The 21,743-nt window shown below is 38.5% G+C and overlaps 5 protein-coding genes across 8 annotated transcripts in view; 1 reads left to right on the forward strand and 4 right to left on the reverse strand.

Moving 5' to 3' along the window:
* Positions 1-111: 111 nt before the first annotated feature.
* On the reverse strand, positions 112-4,072 carry tnnt2a (troponin T type 2a (cardiac)). Of its 4 annotated transcripts, none has more exons than XM_077724447.1 (11): positions 4,038-4,072; positions 3,501-3,569; positions 3,134-3,163; positions 2,957-2,975; positions 2,789-2,852; positions 2,125-2,241; positions 1,986-2,063; positions 1,413-1,523; positions 1,236-1,345; positions 1,059-1,149; positions 112-271 (listed from the first exon to the last, which is right to left on the reverse strand). In XM_077724447.1, exons 1-11 carry the CDS (start codon positions 4,048-4,050, stop codon positions 224-226), a joined length of 750 nt encoding a protein of 249 aa, XP_077580573.1. In that variant the 5' UTR covers positions 4,051-4,072; the 3' UTR covers positions 112-223. The 4 variants fall into 4 exon arrangements, with proteins under 4 accessions (XP_077580573.1, XP_077580558.1, XP_077580580.1 ...); XM_077724432.1 differs by having other exon boundaries at positions 2,957-2,978; XM_077724454.1 differs by lacking the exon at positions 112-271 and adding an exon at positions 555-605.
* Positions 4,073-5,570: 1,498 nt separating this feature from the next.
* Positions 5,571-11,395, reverse strand: lad1 (ladinin). Its single transcript, XM_077724420.1, has 13 exons — positions 11,304-11,395; positions 10,038-10,208; positions 9,520-9,742; positions 8,730-8,803; positions 8,465-8,636; positions 8,036-8,128; positions 7,859-7,902; positions 7,726-7,768; positions 7,381-7,424; positions 7,235-7,301; positions 6,206-6,334; positions 6,079-6,132; positions 5,571-5,861 (listed from the first exon to the last, which is right to left on the reverse strand). The coding sequence occupies exons 1-13, from the start codon at positions 11,339-11,341 to the stop codon at positions 5,763-5,765; spliced, it is 1,251 nt and encodes a 416-aa protein (XP_077580546.1). The 5' UTR covers positions 11,342-11,395; the 3' UTR covers positions 5,571-5,762.
* nav1a (neuron navigator 1a) overlaps positions 7,084-21,743 on the forward strand; it is a 79,477-nt gene continuing 64,817 nt past the window's right edge. Inside the window, exons 1-2 of the mRNA XM_077724502.1 lie at positions 7,084-7,322; positions 20,301-21,007. The gene's annotated coding sequence lies outside the window, so the exon portion shown is untranslated. The remainder of the gene's footprint in view (positions 7,323-20,300; positions 21,008-21,743) is intronic.
* tnni1a (troponin I type 1a (skeletal, slow)) lies at positions 12,414-14,575 on the reverse strand. Its single transcript, XM_077724479.1, has 6 exons — positions 14,451-14,575; positions 14,304-14,345; positions 14,102-14,233; positions 13,928-14,017; positions 13,608-13,784; positions 12,414-12,810 (listed from the first exon to the last, which is right to left on the reverse strand). Exons 2-6 carry the CDS (start codon positions 14,310-14,312, stop codon positions 12,706-12,708), a joined length of 513 nt encoding a protein of 170 aa, XP_077580605.1. The 5' UTR covers positions 14,313-14,345; positions 14,451-14,575; the 3' UTR covers positions 12,414-12,705.
* On the reverse strand, positions 18,434-20,995 carry phlda3 (pleckstrin homology-like domain, family A, member 3). The gene is made up of 3 exons (XM_077724490.1): positions 20,888-20,995; positions 20,291-20,812; positions 18,434-18,886 (listed from the first exon to the last, which is right to left on the reverse strand). Exon 2 carries the CDS (start codon positions 20,733-20,735, stop codon positions 20,295-20,297), a length of 441 nt encoding a protein of 146 aa, XP_077580616.1. The 5' UTR covers positions 20,736-20,812; positions 20,888-20,995; the 3' UTR covers positions 18,434-18,886; positions 20,291-20,294.

Genomic DNA, 21,743 nt, shown 5'->3' on the forward strand with positions numbered 1-21,743 from the left:
CCTTTCTATGGGCAGATTGAGCTTTTCTTTCATGCAGTGTTTCTTTCCCCTTTACATTTTCCAGACTATAAATGTTTGAATGGCAATCTATTCAAGGGGGCAAAACATTGATCAAGCTGAAAGTCTTTATTTACATCCATTAAACTAATTTGTAATGGATAATTTTGAATTCATGTTTGAAATTGAAGTTGGGAGTGTTCTTAGTCACTGCAAGGTGGATCTATCATAGATCAGCATCTATTTCCTCAAGCCCCTCTTGGTCCTCTTGGATCTGTCGAAAACAAAGAGTGCATTAGGAGCATCATTTATGTCAGGCGTTCTCGTCACTCTCCCATTCCGAAAATAACATATCACTTCGCAGTACGCTGTGTGAAATATTCTGAACTGGAGGTGTGGACTGTTGTCAGCTGAACCGCACCCAACTGTGTAGCCAGCTCGTCCAGTTAGAGCGTTAGAGGCAAGAATGTTTTTAACAGCTCAACATTACTCCCTTTTAGTCATTATGCAGCATCGCCAAAACTCAATATAGACATGCAGAATTAGTCATTTTAGAGGCGATTTTACATTTTCTGCTGGTCACTGACACGGTTCCTTAGAACGTTGATCTGAAATGAAGAAAATAAAGTATGACACTCCTGCAATTTCTTAACTCTCATAGGTGACACCTAGATTAACCAGTAAATAGTACAATGGGTGTCTCCCCTCTTCAAATTCCAGTTTTTTGGTAATATATATACAGTATATACCTATTGAGTTTATCATCTAATACGTTTTTCCATTCATTCGACATGTGACTGTTTTTCTAAAATTGACTTGGGGCTTTTTTGACACATCCCAAAATATGGCATTTGAAAAGGCATGTGTTACCTTTTTTTAAGAAATATACTCAACTTTGAGATCGAGCACCAATTCTATACCCACTGTTTTTTAATACAAGTACCAGTGTCACTAATAGGTTAGAGTTTAGTATTTTTGCCAAACCCATAAAGCTACCGTTGGTTGGGTGTGCCTATTTTGTGGCATCATTAACTAGGACACACACACACACACAAATGCACCTCATATTTCTTGCTTGTGATCTGTGACTGCAACTCAAACTTCTCAGCTTCCAGCTGTTGCATCCACTCCCACAACTCCTTAGCTTTGACTCTGTGAGTCATCATTTCAGACAATCAAAAGGGGATTTAGTTCATTTTCAAGAATAGTCGACGTTTGAATTCAATATTTCCACATACTTGAGTTGCTCCTGGTTCAAGTTGTCAACATCCAGAGATTTTCGTCTTTCATTGAGAATCTTCTTTTTCCTCTCTCTCTCCGTCTGCTTCTTGCCACTTCGCTTCTCTGTCTGAGAGAAAGTTCAATGGAAGCACTCGTTACAATCTGCTTTTATTCAAGGCCTGTCTCATTCTCACCAGTTTCTGCATGTAACCCCCAAAGTGCAGACTGGTCAGGGTTTTCTTCTTCTTGGCATCCTCCTCTGCTCTTTTCTTGGCCTCCTCGTCCTCTTTACGAGTTCGCTCGTCCTGATGAGGAACCCATGGACCAGTCACGAAACTCTCAGTTAAACTACCCTATTTGTCGGACTATAAGTCGCAACCGAGTCTCAAATAATGCACAATGAAGAGTAAAAATTATATACAAGTCACACTTTTAGGGGAACAATTTCTTCTTTGATCACAAATCAAGATAAACAGACATTAAAGTACCAAGAGAAAAATTTAAATATATCAGTTAACATAAAAGTTTTTTTAGCTGACTCTAAAAAAGCATAACATGCTAACATAGTCAGCAAGAAAAATAAACATAAACATAAATAAGTCCCACTTGAGTATTAGTCCAGGATGAGCCAATCAATGATAAAAAATGTGATTTGTAGTCCAGAAAACACAATATATGTATATACAATGTATTTCAGTAATCGTGTGTTTAAGAAGTCCCCCCAAAAAAGTTCTTGGCTAAGCCTCATATATATATATATTTTTTACCTCAAGACGTTTCTGTCGCTCCTTTTCTCGCTCACTGCGGATTCTTTGCTGCTCTGCCCGCTCAGAGCGGCGCCTCTCCTGCAAGCAAAAGACTGTCCTTTGTCATCTGTCTAGGAGTACGTTTGTTAAGGGCACTCACTATCCTCTCTTTAAGATGAATGATATCTTCTTCTTCCTTCTTCCTGCTCTCAAAATGAACCTCAATCAAAGTCTGAAGTTCCATTAAGTCCTTCTCCATCCGTTTGCGATGAATATCCTTCATAAGGGAAAGCAGGTTGACATGAACTTTTTTGTATTAATTTATCATTAGGAAAACTAAACAAAAATCTTAAAAACAATGCCCACAAATATTATCAAAAAGTACAATCTTTTCATTTCCTTGTGCTTGTATATAATCAAATTTGAAAATAAAAACCAAATCAATAGAATGCAATGCCATTGTTGTGTCTTTAATAGCTATATGTATGATGGTAAAATTACTAGAATTACCTGTCAATACCAACTAATTATGAATCATGATTATTAATTGGCTTGCAATTGATTTAGGGTGAACACCACCTACTGCTCTAACACCCCCGGGAGCCTTTTGAGAAAAAGCAGCTTGGAAAATGAATGAATGATTATTAATCTTATAATTTTTATGAATAGTAGTAGTAGTATAAGATGATAAAACTGTTTGGGTGTGTTTTTTATGCAGGAGGCCTAATACGAACATATTCCTTGCACAAACTTGTGGGTGTATTCAAAAATTGCATAATAAACCCTCCAGCAGAAATGTATGGACCGCCTATCCCATAACTCACATCAAAGTCGACTTTTTCTCCATCTGGAATCTTGGGCGGGATGAGGTTGGGCATCATAAACGGCCTACGCAGTAACACAATCAGAACGTTTCAATTTTCTCTTCTATTAAATTTCCCAAAAGTGATATTATGGCATCAGATAAGTGTCAGTGGGAGGATATTGCTTACTTGAACTTTGGTTTGCTTTCTTCTTTGTTGGCAAGCGGCAGCATGTAACAAGAGGAGAGAGTCAAGATTGTACATGCTCATTTGCATTCAAGTCAGCAAGTTGAGACAATGCCAAATGTTTTGTACAAAAACTCATCTATGAGACAGACATGGACTCATTGTCGGTGTCAGGGTTACCTTCTCCTTCTTCTTCTTCCACTTCGCCATCTGTAAACAAAGCAGAATGTGTTCAAACTATAAGTAAAATGGAAACAAATGCAGACAGCTTTGTGTTTCAGATGCAAACAACTCCCACACAGACTCCTAAGATAACTTTCTACAAGATTTAATTGCGCTTCAATGATTGCCTCAGGCTGAGCAGGTGTGTGCTTGGTGACGAGGCGTAGACGAACAGACACTGTGCGTCAATTTCTACAGTCTGTCACATACCAAAGTGACGGCTGACTCAAATAACTCATGACTTTCTCAGCCGTCTCAGATCTACAACAAACCCATGATAATACATTTGACCCAATCCTTTTTTTTCTCTCTCTTAGTCTTGCACCTTGTTCTTCTTCACCAGCCTCCTCTTCTTCCTCCTCTACCCCGTCTTCCTCCTCACCAGTGGGTTTGTCTGGCAGTGAGACAAAAAATGTCACATATAAGTGTGAATCTTGGCACATACCCACTTGTTACAACGCAATTCAGCACAAATGATAAACTCGGTGGACATTTGCTGATTACCAAGTTCCAAGTTGCCAGATCAAATCTATTTTTATAATGTGGGTGTCTTTTTACAAGACTCGTCTTTTAAAATTGGCCGGAACTAACACTGGAGGCGTGAGTGTGTGTTTCACTGGAAACCAGGAAAGAACAATTAGTTACCATGCCAACACAGTTTTAGGGATAACACACAACAGCAATGAGTTTGTGGGAAATGTGTACATATCTGTGCGGGCTTGTAAGAGTTTATAGATGTATTCTTTTCCCTAAACTCAAGCGATCAGGACATGAAAAGACTACTAGTTAGTTATCTAATATTACTAGCACAAACATTTCAAAATTTTCAAACGAAATGTACATATAAGCAAAAAAGTTGTACCTTCCTCCTCCATTTCTTCTTCTTCCTCCTCTTCTTCCTCTGGAGGAATAAAGTGGATGCTCTTGAACAGAATTCCCCAAGATTTACAACCAACAATATTGACCCTCACAAGAACGTTTAATAGACTACATCAAGTGTATGTAACCCCCCCCCCCCCCCCACTATCCCCCAAAGTCCTTACCACACTGTCTAGTGACTAGACAGTGTGGTAATTAGTTAAAAGATCAGCTTCTTAAAAAGTTTTGATATATTGCCTGTCACTAACGGCAATAGGCATCCACACCATTTATGACTGAAATGGCAGTGAATGAGTTAAGAACGAAAGAAACAAAATAATCTATAAGTATAAAGATGATTGCAGTATGTTAATTTACAACATGCAACAAAGTTTTCAGAGCCTAGGGAAAATGTCTAGCAACTATAATAAACTTCCAGAAAATGACAACCCATCTAACTCCATTGATCACATATTCACAAAAGCAGTTATTGTATGAACTGTTAGTGTATGTTCCTTGATTGTTGAAGGCATTTCCAAATAAATATAAACTGTCAAGATCAGAACAATAATGATTTTATCTGCAAATATAATCTGCCAGACATAATTTTGCAGGAGAAACAGTGGGATTCTGAATTAAATAATTAAAAAAAAACAATCAGCACTTTATAGCTTTCTACCTCTTTTGCAAAAAGTCCCATATTCATGGAACTCATTGATCACTGTCATACAGATTTTTCTTGATAGCAAACAGTAGTGTCATGTTACCATATTGTTTCGGTGCAAGCATCTATTTCTTTGTTTTGCCCGCACATTCAATCTCCTTGAGTCATGATGACTTTTCTTACCTTCCACCTCCCTGCGAAAGCCAAAAACATTCATCACAGTTATGACGTGCAAATCTGCGCTCATCAGCTTTAAATCAATGATTAATGACTTACTCTTCATACTCCTCCACCACTTCCTCGTTGTCCGACATGACCAGCAGTGACCTTGAACGCAAGCAAATACCTTTGTATCTGTATGTCAGCTCAGTCTCCTAACAATATTTTGCCAGCATCTAAATGTCCAAACGTCTGTGAGAGGAGCCTCAGGGTACAAAAAGACAGACAGTGTTTGGTTAAAAATTTGCACCTGCTTTTGTTGAGCTATTAATAACTATTTAGATAGCATTGTGTTATCAGTGAAACCAAATAAGGAAGAGGCAAATGCAAACACGGCCTTTAATGGCAGCCGCGTGTGACAAAACACAGTCATGGAAGTGTTATCTGCAGATATGAGGATGGCTGCATACATCTAATATTAGGCTGATGATAAAAGCTATGGAAAATGTGGCATTTTTGAGTGAACTGACAATAACAGAAGTGACATTTGTTGTAATAAAATCTTTAATTTCACATATTTTTACACTAACACAACATGAGAAGCCACTTGTGATTGGCAAATCAGCATCACATTTTGTAGAGCTGAAATATTGTCATATTGCATTAACACACAATAAATGACTAATTTGAAAGCAATAGCATCTTTTTCAGTCTTGAAAAAAAACCCGTTTTATTTTGATATTTTTTTCCCTTGTAGGAATTTGACTAAGAGGAGGAAGGAACTGAAATGAATAAAATTAGAGGCAATATAAAACAATTCAAATCCTTCAATTTTCCATATTTACAATGGAATAGATTACCAAAAAAATGTGTACTTTGCCAAAATGAATCAGACATCAAACTATTTCACTTGTAGATTTTTCCTATCCTGGAGTTAGTATCATTTTCAAGGCTTCTGTTCTCAAACAAACTCCTTTTGGTGCTGATGTCCACATGTTTCAATTCCTGTAACACAACATTTCCAAATGATTGCCGGTTTTCCAGAATGAAAATGCAAAACCATCAATTTATATTTTAACAATATGGAAAGAATTAATTGAGGACAAAAAGGGATTTTGATGAAATGCAAAGATTAGCACTGCCTCCTAGTTGTCACATACTATTATGCACTAAGTGTTCTTAGAATTGTAGGTATATAGTACAGTGGTTTGTTTGTTCTGACCGTGGGACTGGAGTTGGACCCAAACTGTTTAGTCTTGCTGAGCCAGGGATTGACCTGAATAGATGTTCCACCAGACAGTCAAAGATTGAAGTGCTTTCATTTGTAAAACAGAAATGTGTGTTCTTACACTGTTGGAAGGTTTCATTGGCATAGCACTTTGCAGCTCCTTCTCAAAGAGGCCCCTTTTTTTGGAAACCTCGTCCACGAGATAAAAACTGTGCTGGCCCACGTCAGAAGATCGACCAATTTCTGATTTCTGTGGAAAGGTAATATGAAAAACTCACTTGAGAGTAACATCTGCAGAGGCCTGTAGTAAGGTAGAGTGATCGCCAAGTTTAATAGGAGGACCGTCACTTAAGTAAATGGGGGGAAAGTAATTCTTACAAATTTCTTATTACTCGAATAAAGGTGAATATTTATCAATAATGATTCTCAGTGAGTATCATTGATTGGACTGCTATTACTGTCAATGGCACTGAGGCATGATGATTCACTGCCAACCGTCCCAGTTAACATGGATTGGATGTCCATCACCATCAGGCAGTAATTGAGGAACTTATTATAATTTAAGCACAAATGCCAACAAAACAATAGTATAAAATATACATGTTAAAATCTAGATAGTATTGGCTAATAATAACTTCTAGTGACGTAATTTTATGCGATTGGCTGGTCATCAATCCAGGGTGGACCCTGGATGGGATGGGCTCCAGCACCCCCTGCGACCTTTGTGAGGACACGGAAAATGAAAGAACGGAGCAATCTTAGCATATATGTAGAAATATTGTCATTTTCTCTATGAATGGTTGAAGTTGGTAAGTGTCAACTTTTTAATAGCTGACTTAAAAACTAATTTCCCACAATGCTGTCATATGCAGGCGCGGATTTTTGGTGCTGGTCATGTGATTGTTTTGGCTACGTTCGATTGGTCGAATTGACGACGATGTTGCTTTACTTCTGTCCGAGTGGTGAAGCAAAGTCACGTGATAAGAAGTGAGGAACACAATTAAATCCAGCACGATTCCACGATGTGAAGTTCCAATGACAGATCGGACAAATGGATGCGGCATTAATACAGTGTGACAAGTAGACTTAACACTAGGAAATTAATGTTGCGTATGCGGATCTGCTGAAGATCGGTAAACACTTGATTTACCTGCGCTGCTTGGGCCAGTTTTTCCATTTTCTCCCGGATGGACCGAGATGAGACTCGTTGCGTTGAACTGCACAAAAGTTTGATTCTGGTAAGTCAAAATATATCCCTTTACATTTTTTTATTTAGCATATTTAGAGTTGACTCACTTCCTCTGGAAGGATGGCTCTTTTTCCTCTTTAGGGGGTCCATTCTAGACAAACAGTCCCCACAATTAACATGAAAAGATATTAAAGGTATTTGTATTATATTGAAAATATACTGATGTGAATAACAAGCAATATGTACTTTTTCTGCTATGATGTTTTTTTAAAATGTTCTTTCTAGAAATGTCATTTTCAAAACTAGTCTGTGAATTGGAAACCCCTAAATTCCATTCAAGATGGAGTTTGAGTTTGACCTTGAACTGTGGGTATCTCATTTATTTATGACTGAAGTAGTGCAAATTCTTTTTATCCTCATGAAATTCCAGGTTGTGGTGCACTGACTTTTACCTTATCCAGGTCAAACTTTTTTGAGGCCACCTTGACACTTGCACTATAGCCAAGGACCAAATAGGACAAGATCAGCTGCCAACATTTTACACAATATAAAAACTCAGTAAATAGTAATAAAATACATTCTGACCTCCTCTGTAAAGGTGAACTCTCTTCATCTGTCTTTCGCATCATCTGTAGACCAAGCATACTGTGTCTTATGAAAAATGTTGACTTTTTTCCCCCTCATTCAGTGTAATAATTTCATATTGGTGCTTTATCTGTACTGGATTACATATTGGTTTTCCAGTGGTGTGTTGTGAGTTACCCTAAAAGATATGGTCCTGGAGCTCTTTCTTATGAAGACTGGATTGGTTGTGGTCTCAGACTTATTGTTGGTCGTAGAGCTAATCACACAGGTCTGCAAGGGTTTTTACAACGGAATAATATCATGGAAATTCAGTCGGGTAGTGATGCAAATCAGATGTGCTGTATAAAACTATCAATTTGTACTTAAAGCAGCTACTATCAAGGAGAAAAACAATTTTATTCGTATTGTTTTTCTCCATGGCCAGCATGCTGACTTTCTTAAATTCTATTGAGATTATGTCAGATTTTTCATGTTCATTCAAGGTTAACTTTGCACTAAATGGCAAAATCGACAAATCTTACTTTTGATATCAGACATCTATTGCCATTTTTTAACAACCAAACACATCACTGACCACTTTTTCATGTACATGTTTGTGTTTGCTACCTGTGGTGCATGTCCATTGGGAATTCGGATCCTGGGGGCTAGAGAGGAGGGGCTATTGCTAGGTGAGGTCCATTGTTCTCTCGCTGACCTTGGGTTCATTGGCGAGATGGGGCTCACTGGAGTTGAGGGCCCACTGGTGGAGGGACTCTTGTCCAGAGAGATTGAAACAGAACTACAATAGAAATAATAAAGATAAAGTGAGGGAAGGCTACTCACCACGCTACTTCTTTATATATATACTTTTATTTATTTATTTTATATTTACCTGACAAACTTGCGGGCTGGGTTGGATGGTTGCTTGGAAATAGAGTTTTTCTCTCGTGGGTCTCCATTTTCATGCTATTGAGACACAAAACCTTAGATGTTATCAATGATTTACATAACATCATCGTAGAGGCTAAAAATACAATGCGCCGTATAGTCGTGAAATATACGGTAAATATTGTCATTGATTTTGTTTGAAATTCAAAAACAATATTCAATAGAATCATGTGTTTGTTATCAGTCTTTTTTCCCACATCAGTAGTTATTCAATGTTTTTGTCCACATGGTGGTATTCCCTCTGTTTGCTTTGTGTGCTCCCATTCCTGAATTGTTTTTGTAAGATGTGGAAAATGATTAACATGAATCTCTGTGTGGAGAAGCAGTAATGTTTGGCATTGACTTATTGTTCCTCTGTACAAATTCAGCATAATTATACTTATTTATGAAGTTTGCTCTGTGAATCCTCAAGCATTTGGTAAAAAGTCACCTGTTAGCATTTTTTTGTGGTCTTATACATATAATAACACCAGATGGCACCAACAAGCAATGTTTAACACAATTTCACGAATGGTCCTCGAACATCTTTTTCTCAAAACCAAGTAAATTGGAAGCCATTATGGCAGAAACAATGAGTCTGCATCAATCCTGTGTTTTTTTTTTTGCATGGCTTGGTTCCTGCCCTCCATTGGCTGAGGAAGGGTCATTGTAAATCATGATATTTTTGAAACGTAATTCAATCATTTGTCATTAGGGACTGTATTTTTTTAATGTGTATATCAAACATATCTTACATGACTGCTCGAGATCGGAGCTGTTGACCTCTGTGGCAGGTGTGATTCGGTGATAGATTCGCACTGTTCCACAGTTAGCTCCTCACTGGATGCTCTTCTATTGCCACACTCATCATCCTCCCCAATGCCTTTCTGGCGTCTCAGAGATTCCGTGCGCCTCAGCTGGCGCTTCTCATCCCGAACACGCAGGATCTCCATGAAATCCACCTGCATCTGCTCTGTACTGGATAGAAAGATAAACAACACATGTGTGAAAGACCCATATGAAATATCACCAAGCAAGACTTCTAAGTGATACTCTCTTGATTTTCTTCTAATTTTGTGTCAATTTGAAAGCAGTTCAGAAGATATGTGCCCATGGGGCAAAGGTGTCAAATCCCTTCTTCTCTATTGTCTCTTGAAAGCAACCAACGTTGGGACCAGCCATTAAACTTGTCATGGCCCTCTGGAGGCCAGATGGGCAAAAAACAGTGGTGTGAAAATGTGGAAAGATAAAGTATTTTAGTTTGAACTTTAACCTTGTGGAGTCCTGAAAACTTTCATGTGGGGACTCCGGTTTGCTGGGAGGTGTGCCAATGGGGGCCGCAATGAAGTCATCCTCGATGTCGCAGCCACTTGAACTTTTGACCCTCCTCCTCCTCTCTCGCTCCACCTCCTCTTCATCCTCCACTGTCCACTGGCACGCCAAGCTGAGAGCACAGTTAAGTTGTAAAATGGAAATATCGCTTTATATCAGTCGTAAAGTACTAAATGGTATCTTTTCCAAGACATATCATGGTTGTTGAAAAAAAGGATTACTACATTTTGTAGAACAGTTAGTCCAAAGTCAACTTGCCAAACTTGTTTCTCAAGTCCGAACTTTTTGAATCAAATGTTTGGTAAGGAAATCTGTCACCCTCCATAATGACTCTGGAGGAGGTGTTCTCTCAATATGCTCTCTTTACAGAATGCACAACTGAAAAATAACGGCCTAAGTGGGTTGTAAGTAGGAAAGCTAAATATGCCAGCATTTGGGTGCTGCGTTATTGTGACTCTTGGTACTATGAATAGTGCTTAATACATGCATGCATATCTTCAAGGCCTTTTCATAGCCATTTTTTTCCAAGCTCACTCTACTACTAAACTCCTCAGGAATGCAAGCAAATACAATAGTTATTGTTTGACATATTTATACTTCCTATTAGTTTTATTATGTCTTTTGGGGTTTGTTTCTGATTCAAAATCATGAAAGGAAATTCTCCTTGCTTTCTAATATACATACTGTACAACAATGTTATTTCAGTGCGGCAATGGCATAAACATTTAATGAGGTAGTGCTCTGTTCAACTTGTTATATATTAAGCGAACATGTGCCTGCATTCCCCAGGTAGCCCTCAAGGAACATATGAGTAGCACAAGGACTTATAAATTTAGCTCACCTGTGATGGAATAATGGTAATTCCTAGAAATATTGTCAAACTTATTTCATCTTTCATGTTGATTTTTATGTTTCCTACCACAGTAAACAAATGATAATTATTGACAAAAGTATTTTCATGATCATTGTATTGACACTAATGGCTGTCAATTATGAATCAAATACTTTAAATTGTTGTCGCAGATTTGTATCAAACTGGACAAACCTTTCAACTCAATCTGCACCAAAAAGGTAGTTAACTTTCAAAAGGGAAGGGACTTTACATATTTAAAGACTATCGAATCAAATTAGTGGAACACATTTTTATCTGAGGAAAGTCATATTCCATGACCTATGGCGCAGGAATTTTTCAGAAAATGTAACTTACTTGGACAAAGTGGACCAGTTCCTCCGGTTGATGTACATGCTGGTCTTAACTCAGACTGAAAACCAATGACAGGCAAAAGGAGGGCGGTGGCCAGACTAAGTAGTCTACCTTTACCCTGTTCACTGAGGTGTCATATAACCAAAGGTGAGCTAACCCACCTGAGGGAGAGAGTGAATTCAAGTCCTTTCCTTTTCAGACGACAAATAAAAACAACAAGAGAAATAAAGTAAAGGCAGATTGTTATTCAACGACCATTATTACCAGCTGCAGTGTTTTTTCAGTCATAACATGCTGAATGATTGATTGTGTTGTATTGTACTATGCAGCGTTATTATTAAGACACAATCCTCCATTATCCCCTATCATGTTCAGAGTAGCCAGTAAATCACAAGGAAATGATTAGTGATGGCAAAAGGGGATGTTCTTCTTCACCTAATCGTGTTTTAAAATATGGACTAAATCTTGACCAAATGCAATCTTAGGTTATGTGTGTCCAATTGGGTGTGTGTCTTAGTATTGTTTGCACTTCTGATGAAACCTCGCCCATGCCTGAATCCCTGTTTTGCGGACTCTGCCCCAGGATCCGTAAAACCTGTGCACACCACCTCACCATGTGCAACTTTATGTCACATGAGGTAATGTTAAGTGTTGTGGTGTCCTACAAAAAGAACATTAGGATAGTTGCACTTCATACTCTGTAATGACAGGAGAGCCACAAATACATGGTTGAAACAGCTGAAATGGGAAAGGGTGTGTGGTTAGGCTTTTCAGTGTTATATGAATATTTGACCAATTGAGAAATGCAGTGCTAAATGACATTTTTGCACAGATCTAAATGAGTTGTATGGATTTATGATGGCCTCAATTAAATCAGTTCCAGAAACCGTTTTTCTCATTTGTAATGTTGCCACTTTTGTGATTGCACTAGCAATGCCAGTCATGTCAGGATTCAATTTGGTCAGTCACTTGGGTACAATTAAATGTTTTGCCTTATCATGGCAAGTAGGTGATGTACAACTGAGTTACAGAGAATGCAAATATGTGCTTGAGTTGAATATATACATGTGTATGGAATGATGAAAATTCAACAAATCTGAAACTGAATGCCACTGACCTGGAACCTGAAGCGAGGCCAGGCTTTTATTTGAAGACACATTCAAATGGTGTTATGTAACAACACCTCATAAGAAAACAGATGTTGTTTAGTTGCAAGTTTTTTTAACCAGTTAATTGAAAAAAAAGTTGATGCTTTCAAATATATTCAAAGTGACCATAGAAGTTAAAAGATTTGAAGTTGTATAGTTATACATTTTAAAGCAGCCAGGAGGTACCGGGCACTATCTTGTATCGATGGAAGTAGCTGTAATAGATTTTGAGAACAACATGAACTCCAGTTGTGCCTTCACTGGGCAGAACCCTTGGCAGCATCAAACATCTTCTTTCTTCCCTCCATGCCTGACATGGCCTCCACATTTTTCCTCCAGTCACTGTCTTCCACTGGTCTTTTCTGCAGAATAGAGAAAGGTCTTTGTAAAAGTTGTCAACATATTCTTTAAAATCCATGTATTCGTACACTGGGAACATTTATACAACCTGGATATGCAAAAGTATTGGCTGACACTCGTATAACACGCACACTCTGGGTAACTAACACAAAAGGGTTTCTTCTGTGTACAATGGTGTCATTGTTTTGGATTTTGTTCCTACACACCGTCGCAAGAGCTTACCAGCCTACGGCTCCGTATCGACATTTTTTTTCCTCACGCTTAACATTATATAGTACTTTTTTTGCTGCAGATGTGTTTTGCCATTAATAGGTCAATCGTGGTCATGCGGGAAATTTTTTTTTTCCTTATTAGTATTATGTAGCATGTCTGGTCATATTTCTTGAGGAAGTGGTTCCTCTGGTTAAGAACTAAGCGAATGTGGCCACAACCTACACGTAAAAACTGCAACTTGACAATTGGTGTTTGGATTAAACCTAAAAATGCAACTTTGCTTTTGAATGGACAAATATTTGTTGATGAAATTGACAAAAATGCAGTCTGCATCAATGGCAATACATTTCAGGCGTGCAGAGGAAGGCAAAATAGAATTGTGTGAAGGTGTAAAAAAGAGGCTAAACAAAGTAGCATACATTTGTCATATCATTAAAGTGATATGGTACACTTGAGTGTTGTGAGTACACCCCCATTGGGTTTAAAAGTGAATGGCTTTATTTATCACAATTTTGACAGCATCCTTTCACATAATCAGAAACGACCTTCTTATTGGTTCAGTGTTTTACCGGCACAATGCACACACCTTCTCGTTGTCATCTTTCTTGACAGACTTGAGGTTTGCTCTGAGGTCCATCGAAACGTTATGCTTTGACCCCAGCAGTGAGCGAAGAATTGCATCTGCAGACACCCGAACGCGGCGAAGGGTGGGCTTCTTGAATTTTCCCCTGAGGTCCAACACCTTGATACTCAGATCTGAAATCTGGACAGGGGACAAACAAATGACAATTAGTTCATCTCATCTCATGTTTTGAACTGCTTTATCCTCATCCTGGTCGTGGGGGGTGCTGGAGCCAGCTGTCTCCCTGGGCCAGAGGCAGGGGACACCCTGAATTGGTGGCGCACCTCACGTGTGTGTAGCATCACTTTAGCCTCGATGTCATATCGCTCCTCATCTACTGCTTCAATTTTGGAGTTGAGCTCTCGACACAGTTCCTACACGTAGAAGACAAAAATGACACTCCTCTTTGTTTTGAACAACTAAAGTTTGTTGACTTGGTCCAAGCACATTGTACGTACCTGTAACTGTCCTACACTCATGTGGCTGATGTTGACAGATGGCGCTCTCTCTGCCAAGTACCTCTGTTTCTCTCGCTCTTTTTCACGCATCTCCTGCTCTAGTTGATCTTTGGCCTTTGCAACCATCAGACTCTTCAAGAAAAATTATAAATCTATTGGTCAAAGAATATCTGCTTCCCACCTGTGGTCATTTTTTTCTCACCTTGAGCATAAGCTTCCTTGAAGCTGAAATCTTTGGTTTTCTCTAGATGAATAATATGATATTTTGTCATTGGTTGCAGAACTGGTGTTTTGGTTATGTATAAATATTGAATTGGCTGAATTGTTGTTCCTGAATGTTGCATCTTACCTCTGGTCTGCAAGAAAGAGTAAAGAGAAGAATACAGTTGTTAATATCGGGCGACTTAAGATGGGGAAGCTATCATTTGCATGAGCTGTGCATATTTTTTTTAGACTGTAGTCCAATGTAACATTAATTATTCACACTGACTGCATCTAGCACACTTGGAAAAAATACCTTATTATAAATTTTGTTACCATTTATAGAAAAAATATCCTTTACCCTGATGTCATTGTATTCATTCTATCATCCACAGCCCAAGGTTTTGTTTTGGTTATTAAATAATGTGCTTTAATGTTTTACTGTACCTTTTATAATGTTGCCAATAACTTTTAGTGATTATTAAATAACACGCAAAAAAAAGATTGAACATTTTTAAAATGTAAAAAGCAATAAAAATGTCCAAAATGTATCACGATGTATACATCTCTTTGTATACAGTACATTGATTTCATTGTAAGAGCACCACCAACAGTAAGCAGGCTCCCTCTAGTGGGATGCTTAAGATAGACCTAAATGTTCTGCCAGATTCATCCTTTACATTTCCATCTAATAGCTAACTCTTCATTCATTGTGGGGGGTGCTGGAGCCTATCCCAGCTAACTCTGTGCACCAGGCAGGTGACATCCTGAATTGGTGGCCAGCCAATCGCAGGGCACGAGAACACGGACAACAAATCCACTCACACCAATTCCTAGGGGTAATTGCGAGTGTTCAACCAGCCTAAAACGTTTTTGGGATGTGGGAGGAAACCGGTGTACCTGGAGAAAATGCAGGCAAGCCTGGGGAGAATATGCAAACTCCACACAGTAAGGGCCCACCCGGGATCAAACCCTTAACCCCAAAACTGTGAGGATTATGTGCTAACCACCAATAGATCATTAATAATTTCTCAAAAAAGTCTCAAGGCAGCTATTATTTTTGTTTTAACTCTGTGTGTGTCTTTATTTGGTGGAACTTGAAAAGCCTATAATAAGATTTCATTCTCACAACTCACAAATGCTCCGGCATCCTGAGGATGGAATCTTGCTGGAGAAGAAATAGGAAAGATTAGACGTTCACTAAACCATCTTTGGCAGTTGTTGTGTCACATCATCTATGCATGCATCTCTTTGAGCGGGTGCCCAAAATGCATCCATTAACAGGCCAATAACAGAAACTTCAGTCGTTCTCTTGGTTAACATTCCAACCAACACTTAGTTTTTCACAACAAAGATGGTCACTTAACCAAATGCAGTGTATTAATATGATTTGTTATATGTAATTTCATCAGGTTTACGTGCATTTATCATGCTTAACATAGTGAGTGAGATTTTCATAATAGCTTGAAATCTTATTTGCCACGTTCATCTATTGTGTTCAGCCTAAAACATTTTGGGAACCATGTTACAAGTGAGTTAATTACTGGTACGAGGATTAAATTCCTTTTTGAAATATCTGAACAGATCTGGGTAATATAAATGTCATGACATCAAAGTAAGGCCTATTTTTTAGAGCATAATCCGACTAAACTGATCAAGACAGACTTATCTCTAACCAAACCCACAAACAATATATACATTCCTAAATAACGCAATAATAAATCACGTTCAACAAACAAATGCATTACATTGTCTGAAAAAGACAGTAAATCCTGTCTGAGATGTCCTCAAGTTATGCATCACTACATTTGTCTCTTACTATATTTTTACCATCGGATTGTAAGCGGGAGATTTATGTGACTCAAACGGTGTTTTTATATAACCTGTTGGCCATCCCTCACACACTCCACCAATAGTCACATCACTGATGTAGAATACACCCCATTGCACATCCATAGATTGCCACAGTGGATTAGGAAGATTCCCAATAGATAACTGTGTCCCAACCAGTTCTGTCCACTGTTTCTATCTTCTTCCATGGGATTATCTTGCACAGAGGAATCTGAATGACTTGTCTCCCCAAATAGATGTTGCGGACATCAGATAGACAGCTGTGGATGGTGATTTGGCTCGAAAGCAGCCAGGGATTTAACATCAGTAACTTATAAAATGCTGGAAAACCGCTGTGGTGGAGCCAACTTTGAAATGTAATGCCAAAAAATGTCCTTCAACGCTAAGTGCATGGAAAGATTGCGCCAGCTTGTAAATTTATCTGAATAATTCTGATTCATTAAATCTTCCAACTCGAGTATGCAGAAAAACTTTGATTTTAATGCCCAAGCTTATACTATTAATGGGACTACTGAAATTGGCCATTCAATTAATGGCACTGCATATGTAAATGTTTAACAAATGAATATTTTGTTGACATCTCTAATAGCAACTCAAAAAGATTGAAAGCACCTTTATTATTATTATTATTATTCATATCATAGGTTGTAACAATAGCAACAAGAGCATAACTCCACGTTTAAAGGGTCTTACCAGTGACAGAAGAAGTGAAGAGGATCCGACAAAACAGAAGATGAGCACCACAAATCAGGGCCCCTCTTATTTGACAGCACCTCCCATTATCCCACTTCTCTCTTTCTCTTTTGTTAGTGGAGGGTATTATTAGTCTTCCCCATTTCTCTCACTGTTTGATCTTGCTATGCTCCCCCCACTTGTCTCTCAAAGGTCTGTCTTAAACCAGGGACGAGGCAGGTCTTGACTCTAGACACTCCATTGCGATGTCGCTAGCTCATGACAGTTGAGGTATACAATGTGGATTCAACCAATTGTAAAGAGTTGCTAGACTTAAAATTGTTGAACTGTCATCATTAGTGAAACAAAACACATTTTCCAATACAATAAAAAAGAAATAAAATCACATCACAACTACCAGATTTGGCCCAGTAGACAAGTTATAATTCATTGGCTTCTGCCAACTAGTGGAAGAGCATGCCTTTCTTTTGACTGAGACTGCATGCTCCTCCTAGTCCTCATGAATAATACATAAATGAATAAAAACATATTGTTTGGAGTGGATGGCCTCTATGATTCTCTTAGAAAATTAAAATTAATTTCCTGTTACAGGAGAATCACATAACAAACTGGCTGACAACTGCTTTAAATATTTAACAATTTTCCCCATTACATTTTTAAAAATCAGATTTATAAAATATATTTTGAATAGTTCTAATCCAATGCCAGATACAATTCCATCTCAACAACCTTTGGGAACTAAAAATGTGTACATGCACTCACACAACCCGAACATTAAGCCTAAAGTGGTTAAACACCCACACAACAGGAAAGACGATGTCTTTATTTTCAGTTATCCTCAGTTGGTAGCCAAACCCAGATTTATTTTTGTCAAAAATACTTGACTTGATGTGCCAGCTCTAGTCCAAATGTGGTATTCTGATTCATATTGCCTCCCTTGTAATAAAAAAAAGCCAACAAAATCATTCAGCAGGTAATTGCTATGTTTGCAATAATAACCTCTGCAGCTGACTGAATTCAACGTCACAACTTAAATGAAACTAACTTGTGTCACTTATGCAACCTTTCCAGTGTGTGACCAGAATCATTTCCTACATACAGAAACTTCATGTTTAAATGCCTCACACCTTAGAATGCACAAAACAAAGCTGCTGCTTAATGTGAGGTTTAAGTTGCTTTCACATACAAGCCTAGCTCTGTTACTTGGTTTCTCTTTAGCCTTACCGTTTTTTCCCTGTTGCTGACTCACAAGGTGTGGCAATAGCTTTGTGGTTTTTCACAATTGGATACATAACGTCCATGGTACAAGAAAGCCTTATTTCCCTTTTACGTTGAATTCAACTGCACACTAAAATAGAGAAGGTTGTTTTGGTGACAGAAAAAATGCTTGAATGACTAACATCTGCTGGATCTAGCAAATAGTGGAAACTGGTTGATGGGGACATTTGGTTGTTTTTGACATTTTCCGGCTATTCAGCTCTCCCGGTACTTAATTTAAAAATCAAAACCGAATGTTATGAAATGCAACTGTGAATCATTTACATTGTCATTTATACTGTTGGCTTTATAAAAAAACAGACCTCACTGTGCAACTAAGTAATGCTTTATTTATTTCATACATTATATTAAGATAAATGGTACAATGAATAAAAACATAACATTCATAATGTTCATCTACAGATAATAACATAAAGCTTATCAGTCTATAAAAAGGTATTATTTTTACAAGTCAGTCGAACAGCATTTTCCCCAATTGTAAGCAAAGACTTAAGACATAAAGTGACTCTTGTTAAGTATGGGAGTGAAATATCAAGGCACACAGGGTGAAAGAATCCAAAGCGTTGCTGTTCCAATACAAAAGGGTTATCAACATTGTCAAAAACAACAGAAAAGATAGAGAAGAGTTTCATTGACTTTGCATGCCAGCATGAAAGAGTTTATAAAGGAGCTCAAAAAGAGTTTGCATGACTTCATCAGCATCTGGTTCTTTGGAAAAGTACTGGGAAGTCCTTCTTGGTCCACTCTGTGCATGTAGAAATGCTAAGGGAGAAAAAAGCAGAACACATGCTTATCTGTCAATGTAAATATGACACGTTACAACAGCTACATGACACTGTTGCTACGGCTAATTTGGGAACTCGGCTACTGGGCTCACTTAAGGAAATGTCGCTGTAAATTCCTGGCCTGTGAGCTCATAGATCAGACTTAAATGCTGACTCCATGGACATGAGGTTTTTCAATAAACCACACTGTTGTCGTCAATGCCTGCCTGAGAATTTGAGCATTTTCATCTATGTGTATCGTTCTGGATGGTATAGTAGTATTTGGTCATATAAGCAGTTGAACCAAAGGTATTGGAAAGTTCTAATGTACTCCAATTAGGCAGTATGTTCAAATGGTTAAAATGAAGTACGTACTCGGAAAAGTGTATGTGGTGGAAAATACTTGGCTGTCGACTGAGGGAGAGGCAGTCCCGTGTTATTATGCAGGCTCAAATTGCAACTTAATAATGGCTTTGTGTGAAACTTTTGCTTTTTTTATGCTGAGAAGACTCTCACCATCGAGGATACCGACAGGGAGCGGCCACATTTCAATTACATTCTCTTTTGACACTTTATTCTAAAGAACATTGATGTTTTTTTTGTTCGCCCTTTTATCTCACAATAATTAGCACTCCAAACAACAAAGAAATGAAGACTCTTCAGAGGCTAGACTTTATTTGACACTTGATCACTCTCATTCATTAAGTGAATTCAGAAAAACTAGTGGCAATTTGAGAAGCCTAAAGGCACTTGAACTCTTTAAGCTTTCTGAACTCATCAAAATTCAAAGTGCTACTCATAGTATTTTAGCTTTGTCTCAAGTGTCGAACTGAATATTACACCCCCAATACACAATGAGAAGATCGGAAACGCCACTCTGTATAATTCATTTGCATGTGTATGATTTATATGGCAACATTTGGGGCTAGTCTTGGATTCATTTAGGACTCTAATATGCATATAAATGGTTATCTGTGTAATGTGTTAATCTCATTAAAAGCATTTGATTTTAGCGCTCAGCAAAACAATTGGAAGCTTCCTTACAATTACTGCATTTGCTTACGGCGCTTTCTACAATTATACATCCTATAACTTCATATGCTTTGCAATATGATTGCCGATAATAATGTTATAGTGTTTGCAATATTATGAACATCGTAATATATCAGGATAAAAAATGCAACACTTTGATGTGCTATAGTCAAAGGCAACAAAGTACAACGTGACTATACTTCAAAATGTCTTTTGTACTTTTACTCTGGGTGGATATTGGATGTATTTTTCCACCTGTCTCTCTTTTATACAAACAATTGTACTTTCTAAATTATGTGACTACAGTTACATCTTCCATCCCTTGTCCATTGTAGGTCTGGTTCATGGGTAATATTTACTAGTACCGTACCTTGTCACAGGTCCTCATTGTCCAGCTCGGTGCTGCACATGTGAGCGGCGGAGATGTGCCTCTTTCTCCCACTCTCAACGGCCTGGAGGTTCTTGTAACGGACCAGAGCCAAGGCGATCTCCGCATTCCACGCCGTACCGTCCTGCGGACAGCGGAAGTCAATCTCCTTGCCGGTGTCCATGACTACGGTGAAATAGACCAGGCCCCGCTTGTACTCCACGCAGTCCAGCGTCACCATGTTCTCGAAGGGCAGCTCCTTAGATCTGGAGCCGGAGCTCCAAGCGGCGCACGGCGACCGAGCGTGGCCCGCCGCGGGACCCTTACAGCTGCGCAGCCGGAGCCCCTCGTCTGTCAGCAGGCAACGCTTTTTCTTCCAAAGCTGGAGGAGACCGCTGCTGCGCTTCTCCAGCAGCCCGTCACGCATAGCTTTGGTCGGGAGAGACATCGAGGGGAGAGCAACGAGTGTCAAATCCTCATCTTGCGCGGAATATCAGCGGTGACTACATCGCTGTTGCTTCATGCCTGGAGAGAGAATGGGCTGTCAGTGGATATGTTGGAACATGCCCGGCCTGGGGAAGAAAAAAAAAGGCAACTCACCCGCCCACCTGCCCCAGTGCACCTGTTCGCAGTGTAGGCAGACGGACACGCCCTCTCTCCACATTGGTGACATCCCAAAAAAGCTGCTGCCCCAGACGACTGGAAATGCTTGAAATTAAGGTATGATGACGCGCTTCTTGATGAGATGACTATTTTTAGAGATGGCTGTGACGCGTTAGTGTTACCTGAGTGACCTTTTGAGAAAAAAATGTGGTTTGACTATGCCATACTTTAAAAGAAACAACACTTCTGCTCTACTACTTTAGGCTACAGTACACTTGTTTTTCCCTCTTTATTGTACATTGGATTAACTTTAGTTTCTCTAGAAACTGACTGTGGCACTACCAGTTTCACAAATGAGACATAGTACTACATAGACTTCATTATAGCAATCAGATATAAGAATACAGTTACATTACCACACACAATCTTAGTCACAAATAACTCCCTGACTTCGATAAACCAAAATCTAATAAAAGATGCTGACATTTCAGCAGACCTTGTATTTCCTTAATGTTTTATTCTAAATGCTCCATTTGTTAAATTTCTAGAGATTACGTACATTTTTCTTTATTCAGTTATATATTGATTTATCTGTCCAATTATATTGTTTTATGTCCAAATGCTCCGATGGACATCTTCTGCCGCCATGAAGTGTTTCCAATATCAACTACCTCTCAATTACCACAATACATATTCTGTGACCCGGACTGCATGACATAAGATGAAAATACAGTAACTTTGAATAGAAGTCCTCAGTAGAGACCTGTCAAAAATATTAATAGATTGATTCCTTGTAATTTAACAGAACAGAAGAAACACAGGAGCTCACAAACCTATTCAGATTGAATAATTA

The sequence above is a fragment of the Stigmatopora nigra genome, chromosome 1 (assembly GCF_051989575.1).
Source record: "Stigmatopora nigra isolate UIUO_SnigA chromosome 1, RoL_Snig_1.1, whole genome shotgun sequence".
NCBI classification, from domain to species: Eukaryota; Metazoa; Chordata; class Actinopteri; order Syngnathiformes; family Syngnathidae; genus Stigmatopora; species Stigmatopora nigra.

Excerpts from the sequence above, each read along its gene's own strand:
- tnnt2a (XM_077724432.1), bottom strand. Across the intron at positions 3,164-3,500 it reads GGCTGGTGAAGAAGAACAAG|ATGGCGAAGTGGAAGAAGAA; the intron begins GTGCAAGACTAA and ends CTTTGTTTACAG. Across the intron at positions 272-1,058 it reads TCACAAGCAAGAAATATGAG|ATCCAAGAGGACCAAGAGGG; the intron begins GTGCATTTGTGT and ends TGTTTTCGACAG.
- lad1 (XM_077724420.1), bottom strand. The coding sequence starts at position 11,341 with ATGTACATCAACCGGAGGAACTGGTCCACTTTGTCCAA. Across the intron at positions 10,209-11,303 it reads AACTGGTCCACTTTGTCCAA|CTTGGCGTGCCAGTGGACAG; the intron begins GTAAGTTACATT and ends CTGTGCTCTCAG. Across the intron at positions 6,335-7,234 it reads AACTGGCCCAAGCAGCGCAG|AAATCAGAAATTGGTCGATC; the intron begins GTAAATCAAGTG and ends ACCTTTCCACAG.
- tnni1a (XM_077724479.1), bottom strand. Across the intron at positions 13,785-13,927 it reads TGATGCTACACACACGTGAG|ATTTCAGATCTGAGTATCAA; the intron begins GTGCGCCACCAA and ends TCCCCTGTCCAG. Across the intron at positions 12,811-13,607 it reads AGAAAGATGACAACGAGAAG|AAAAGACCAGTGGAAGACAG; the intron begins GTGTGTGCATTG and ends TCTATTCTGCAG.
- phlda3 (XM_077724490.1), bottom strand. The coding sequence starts at position 20,735 with ATGTCTCTCCCGACCAAAGCTATGCGTGACGGGCTGCTGGAGAAGCGC.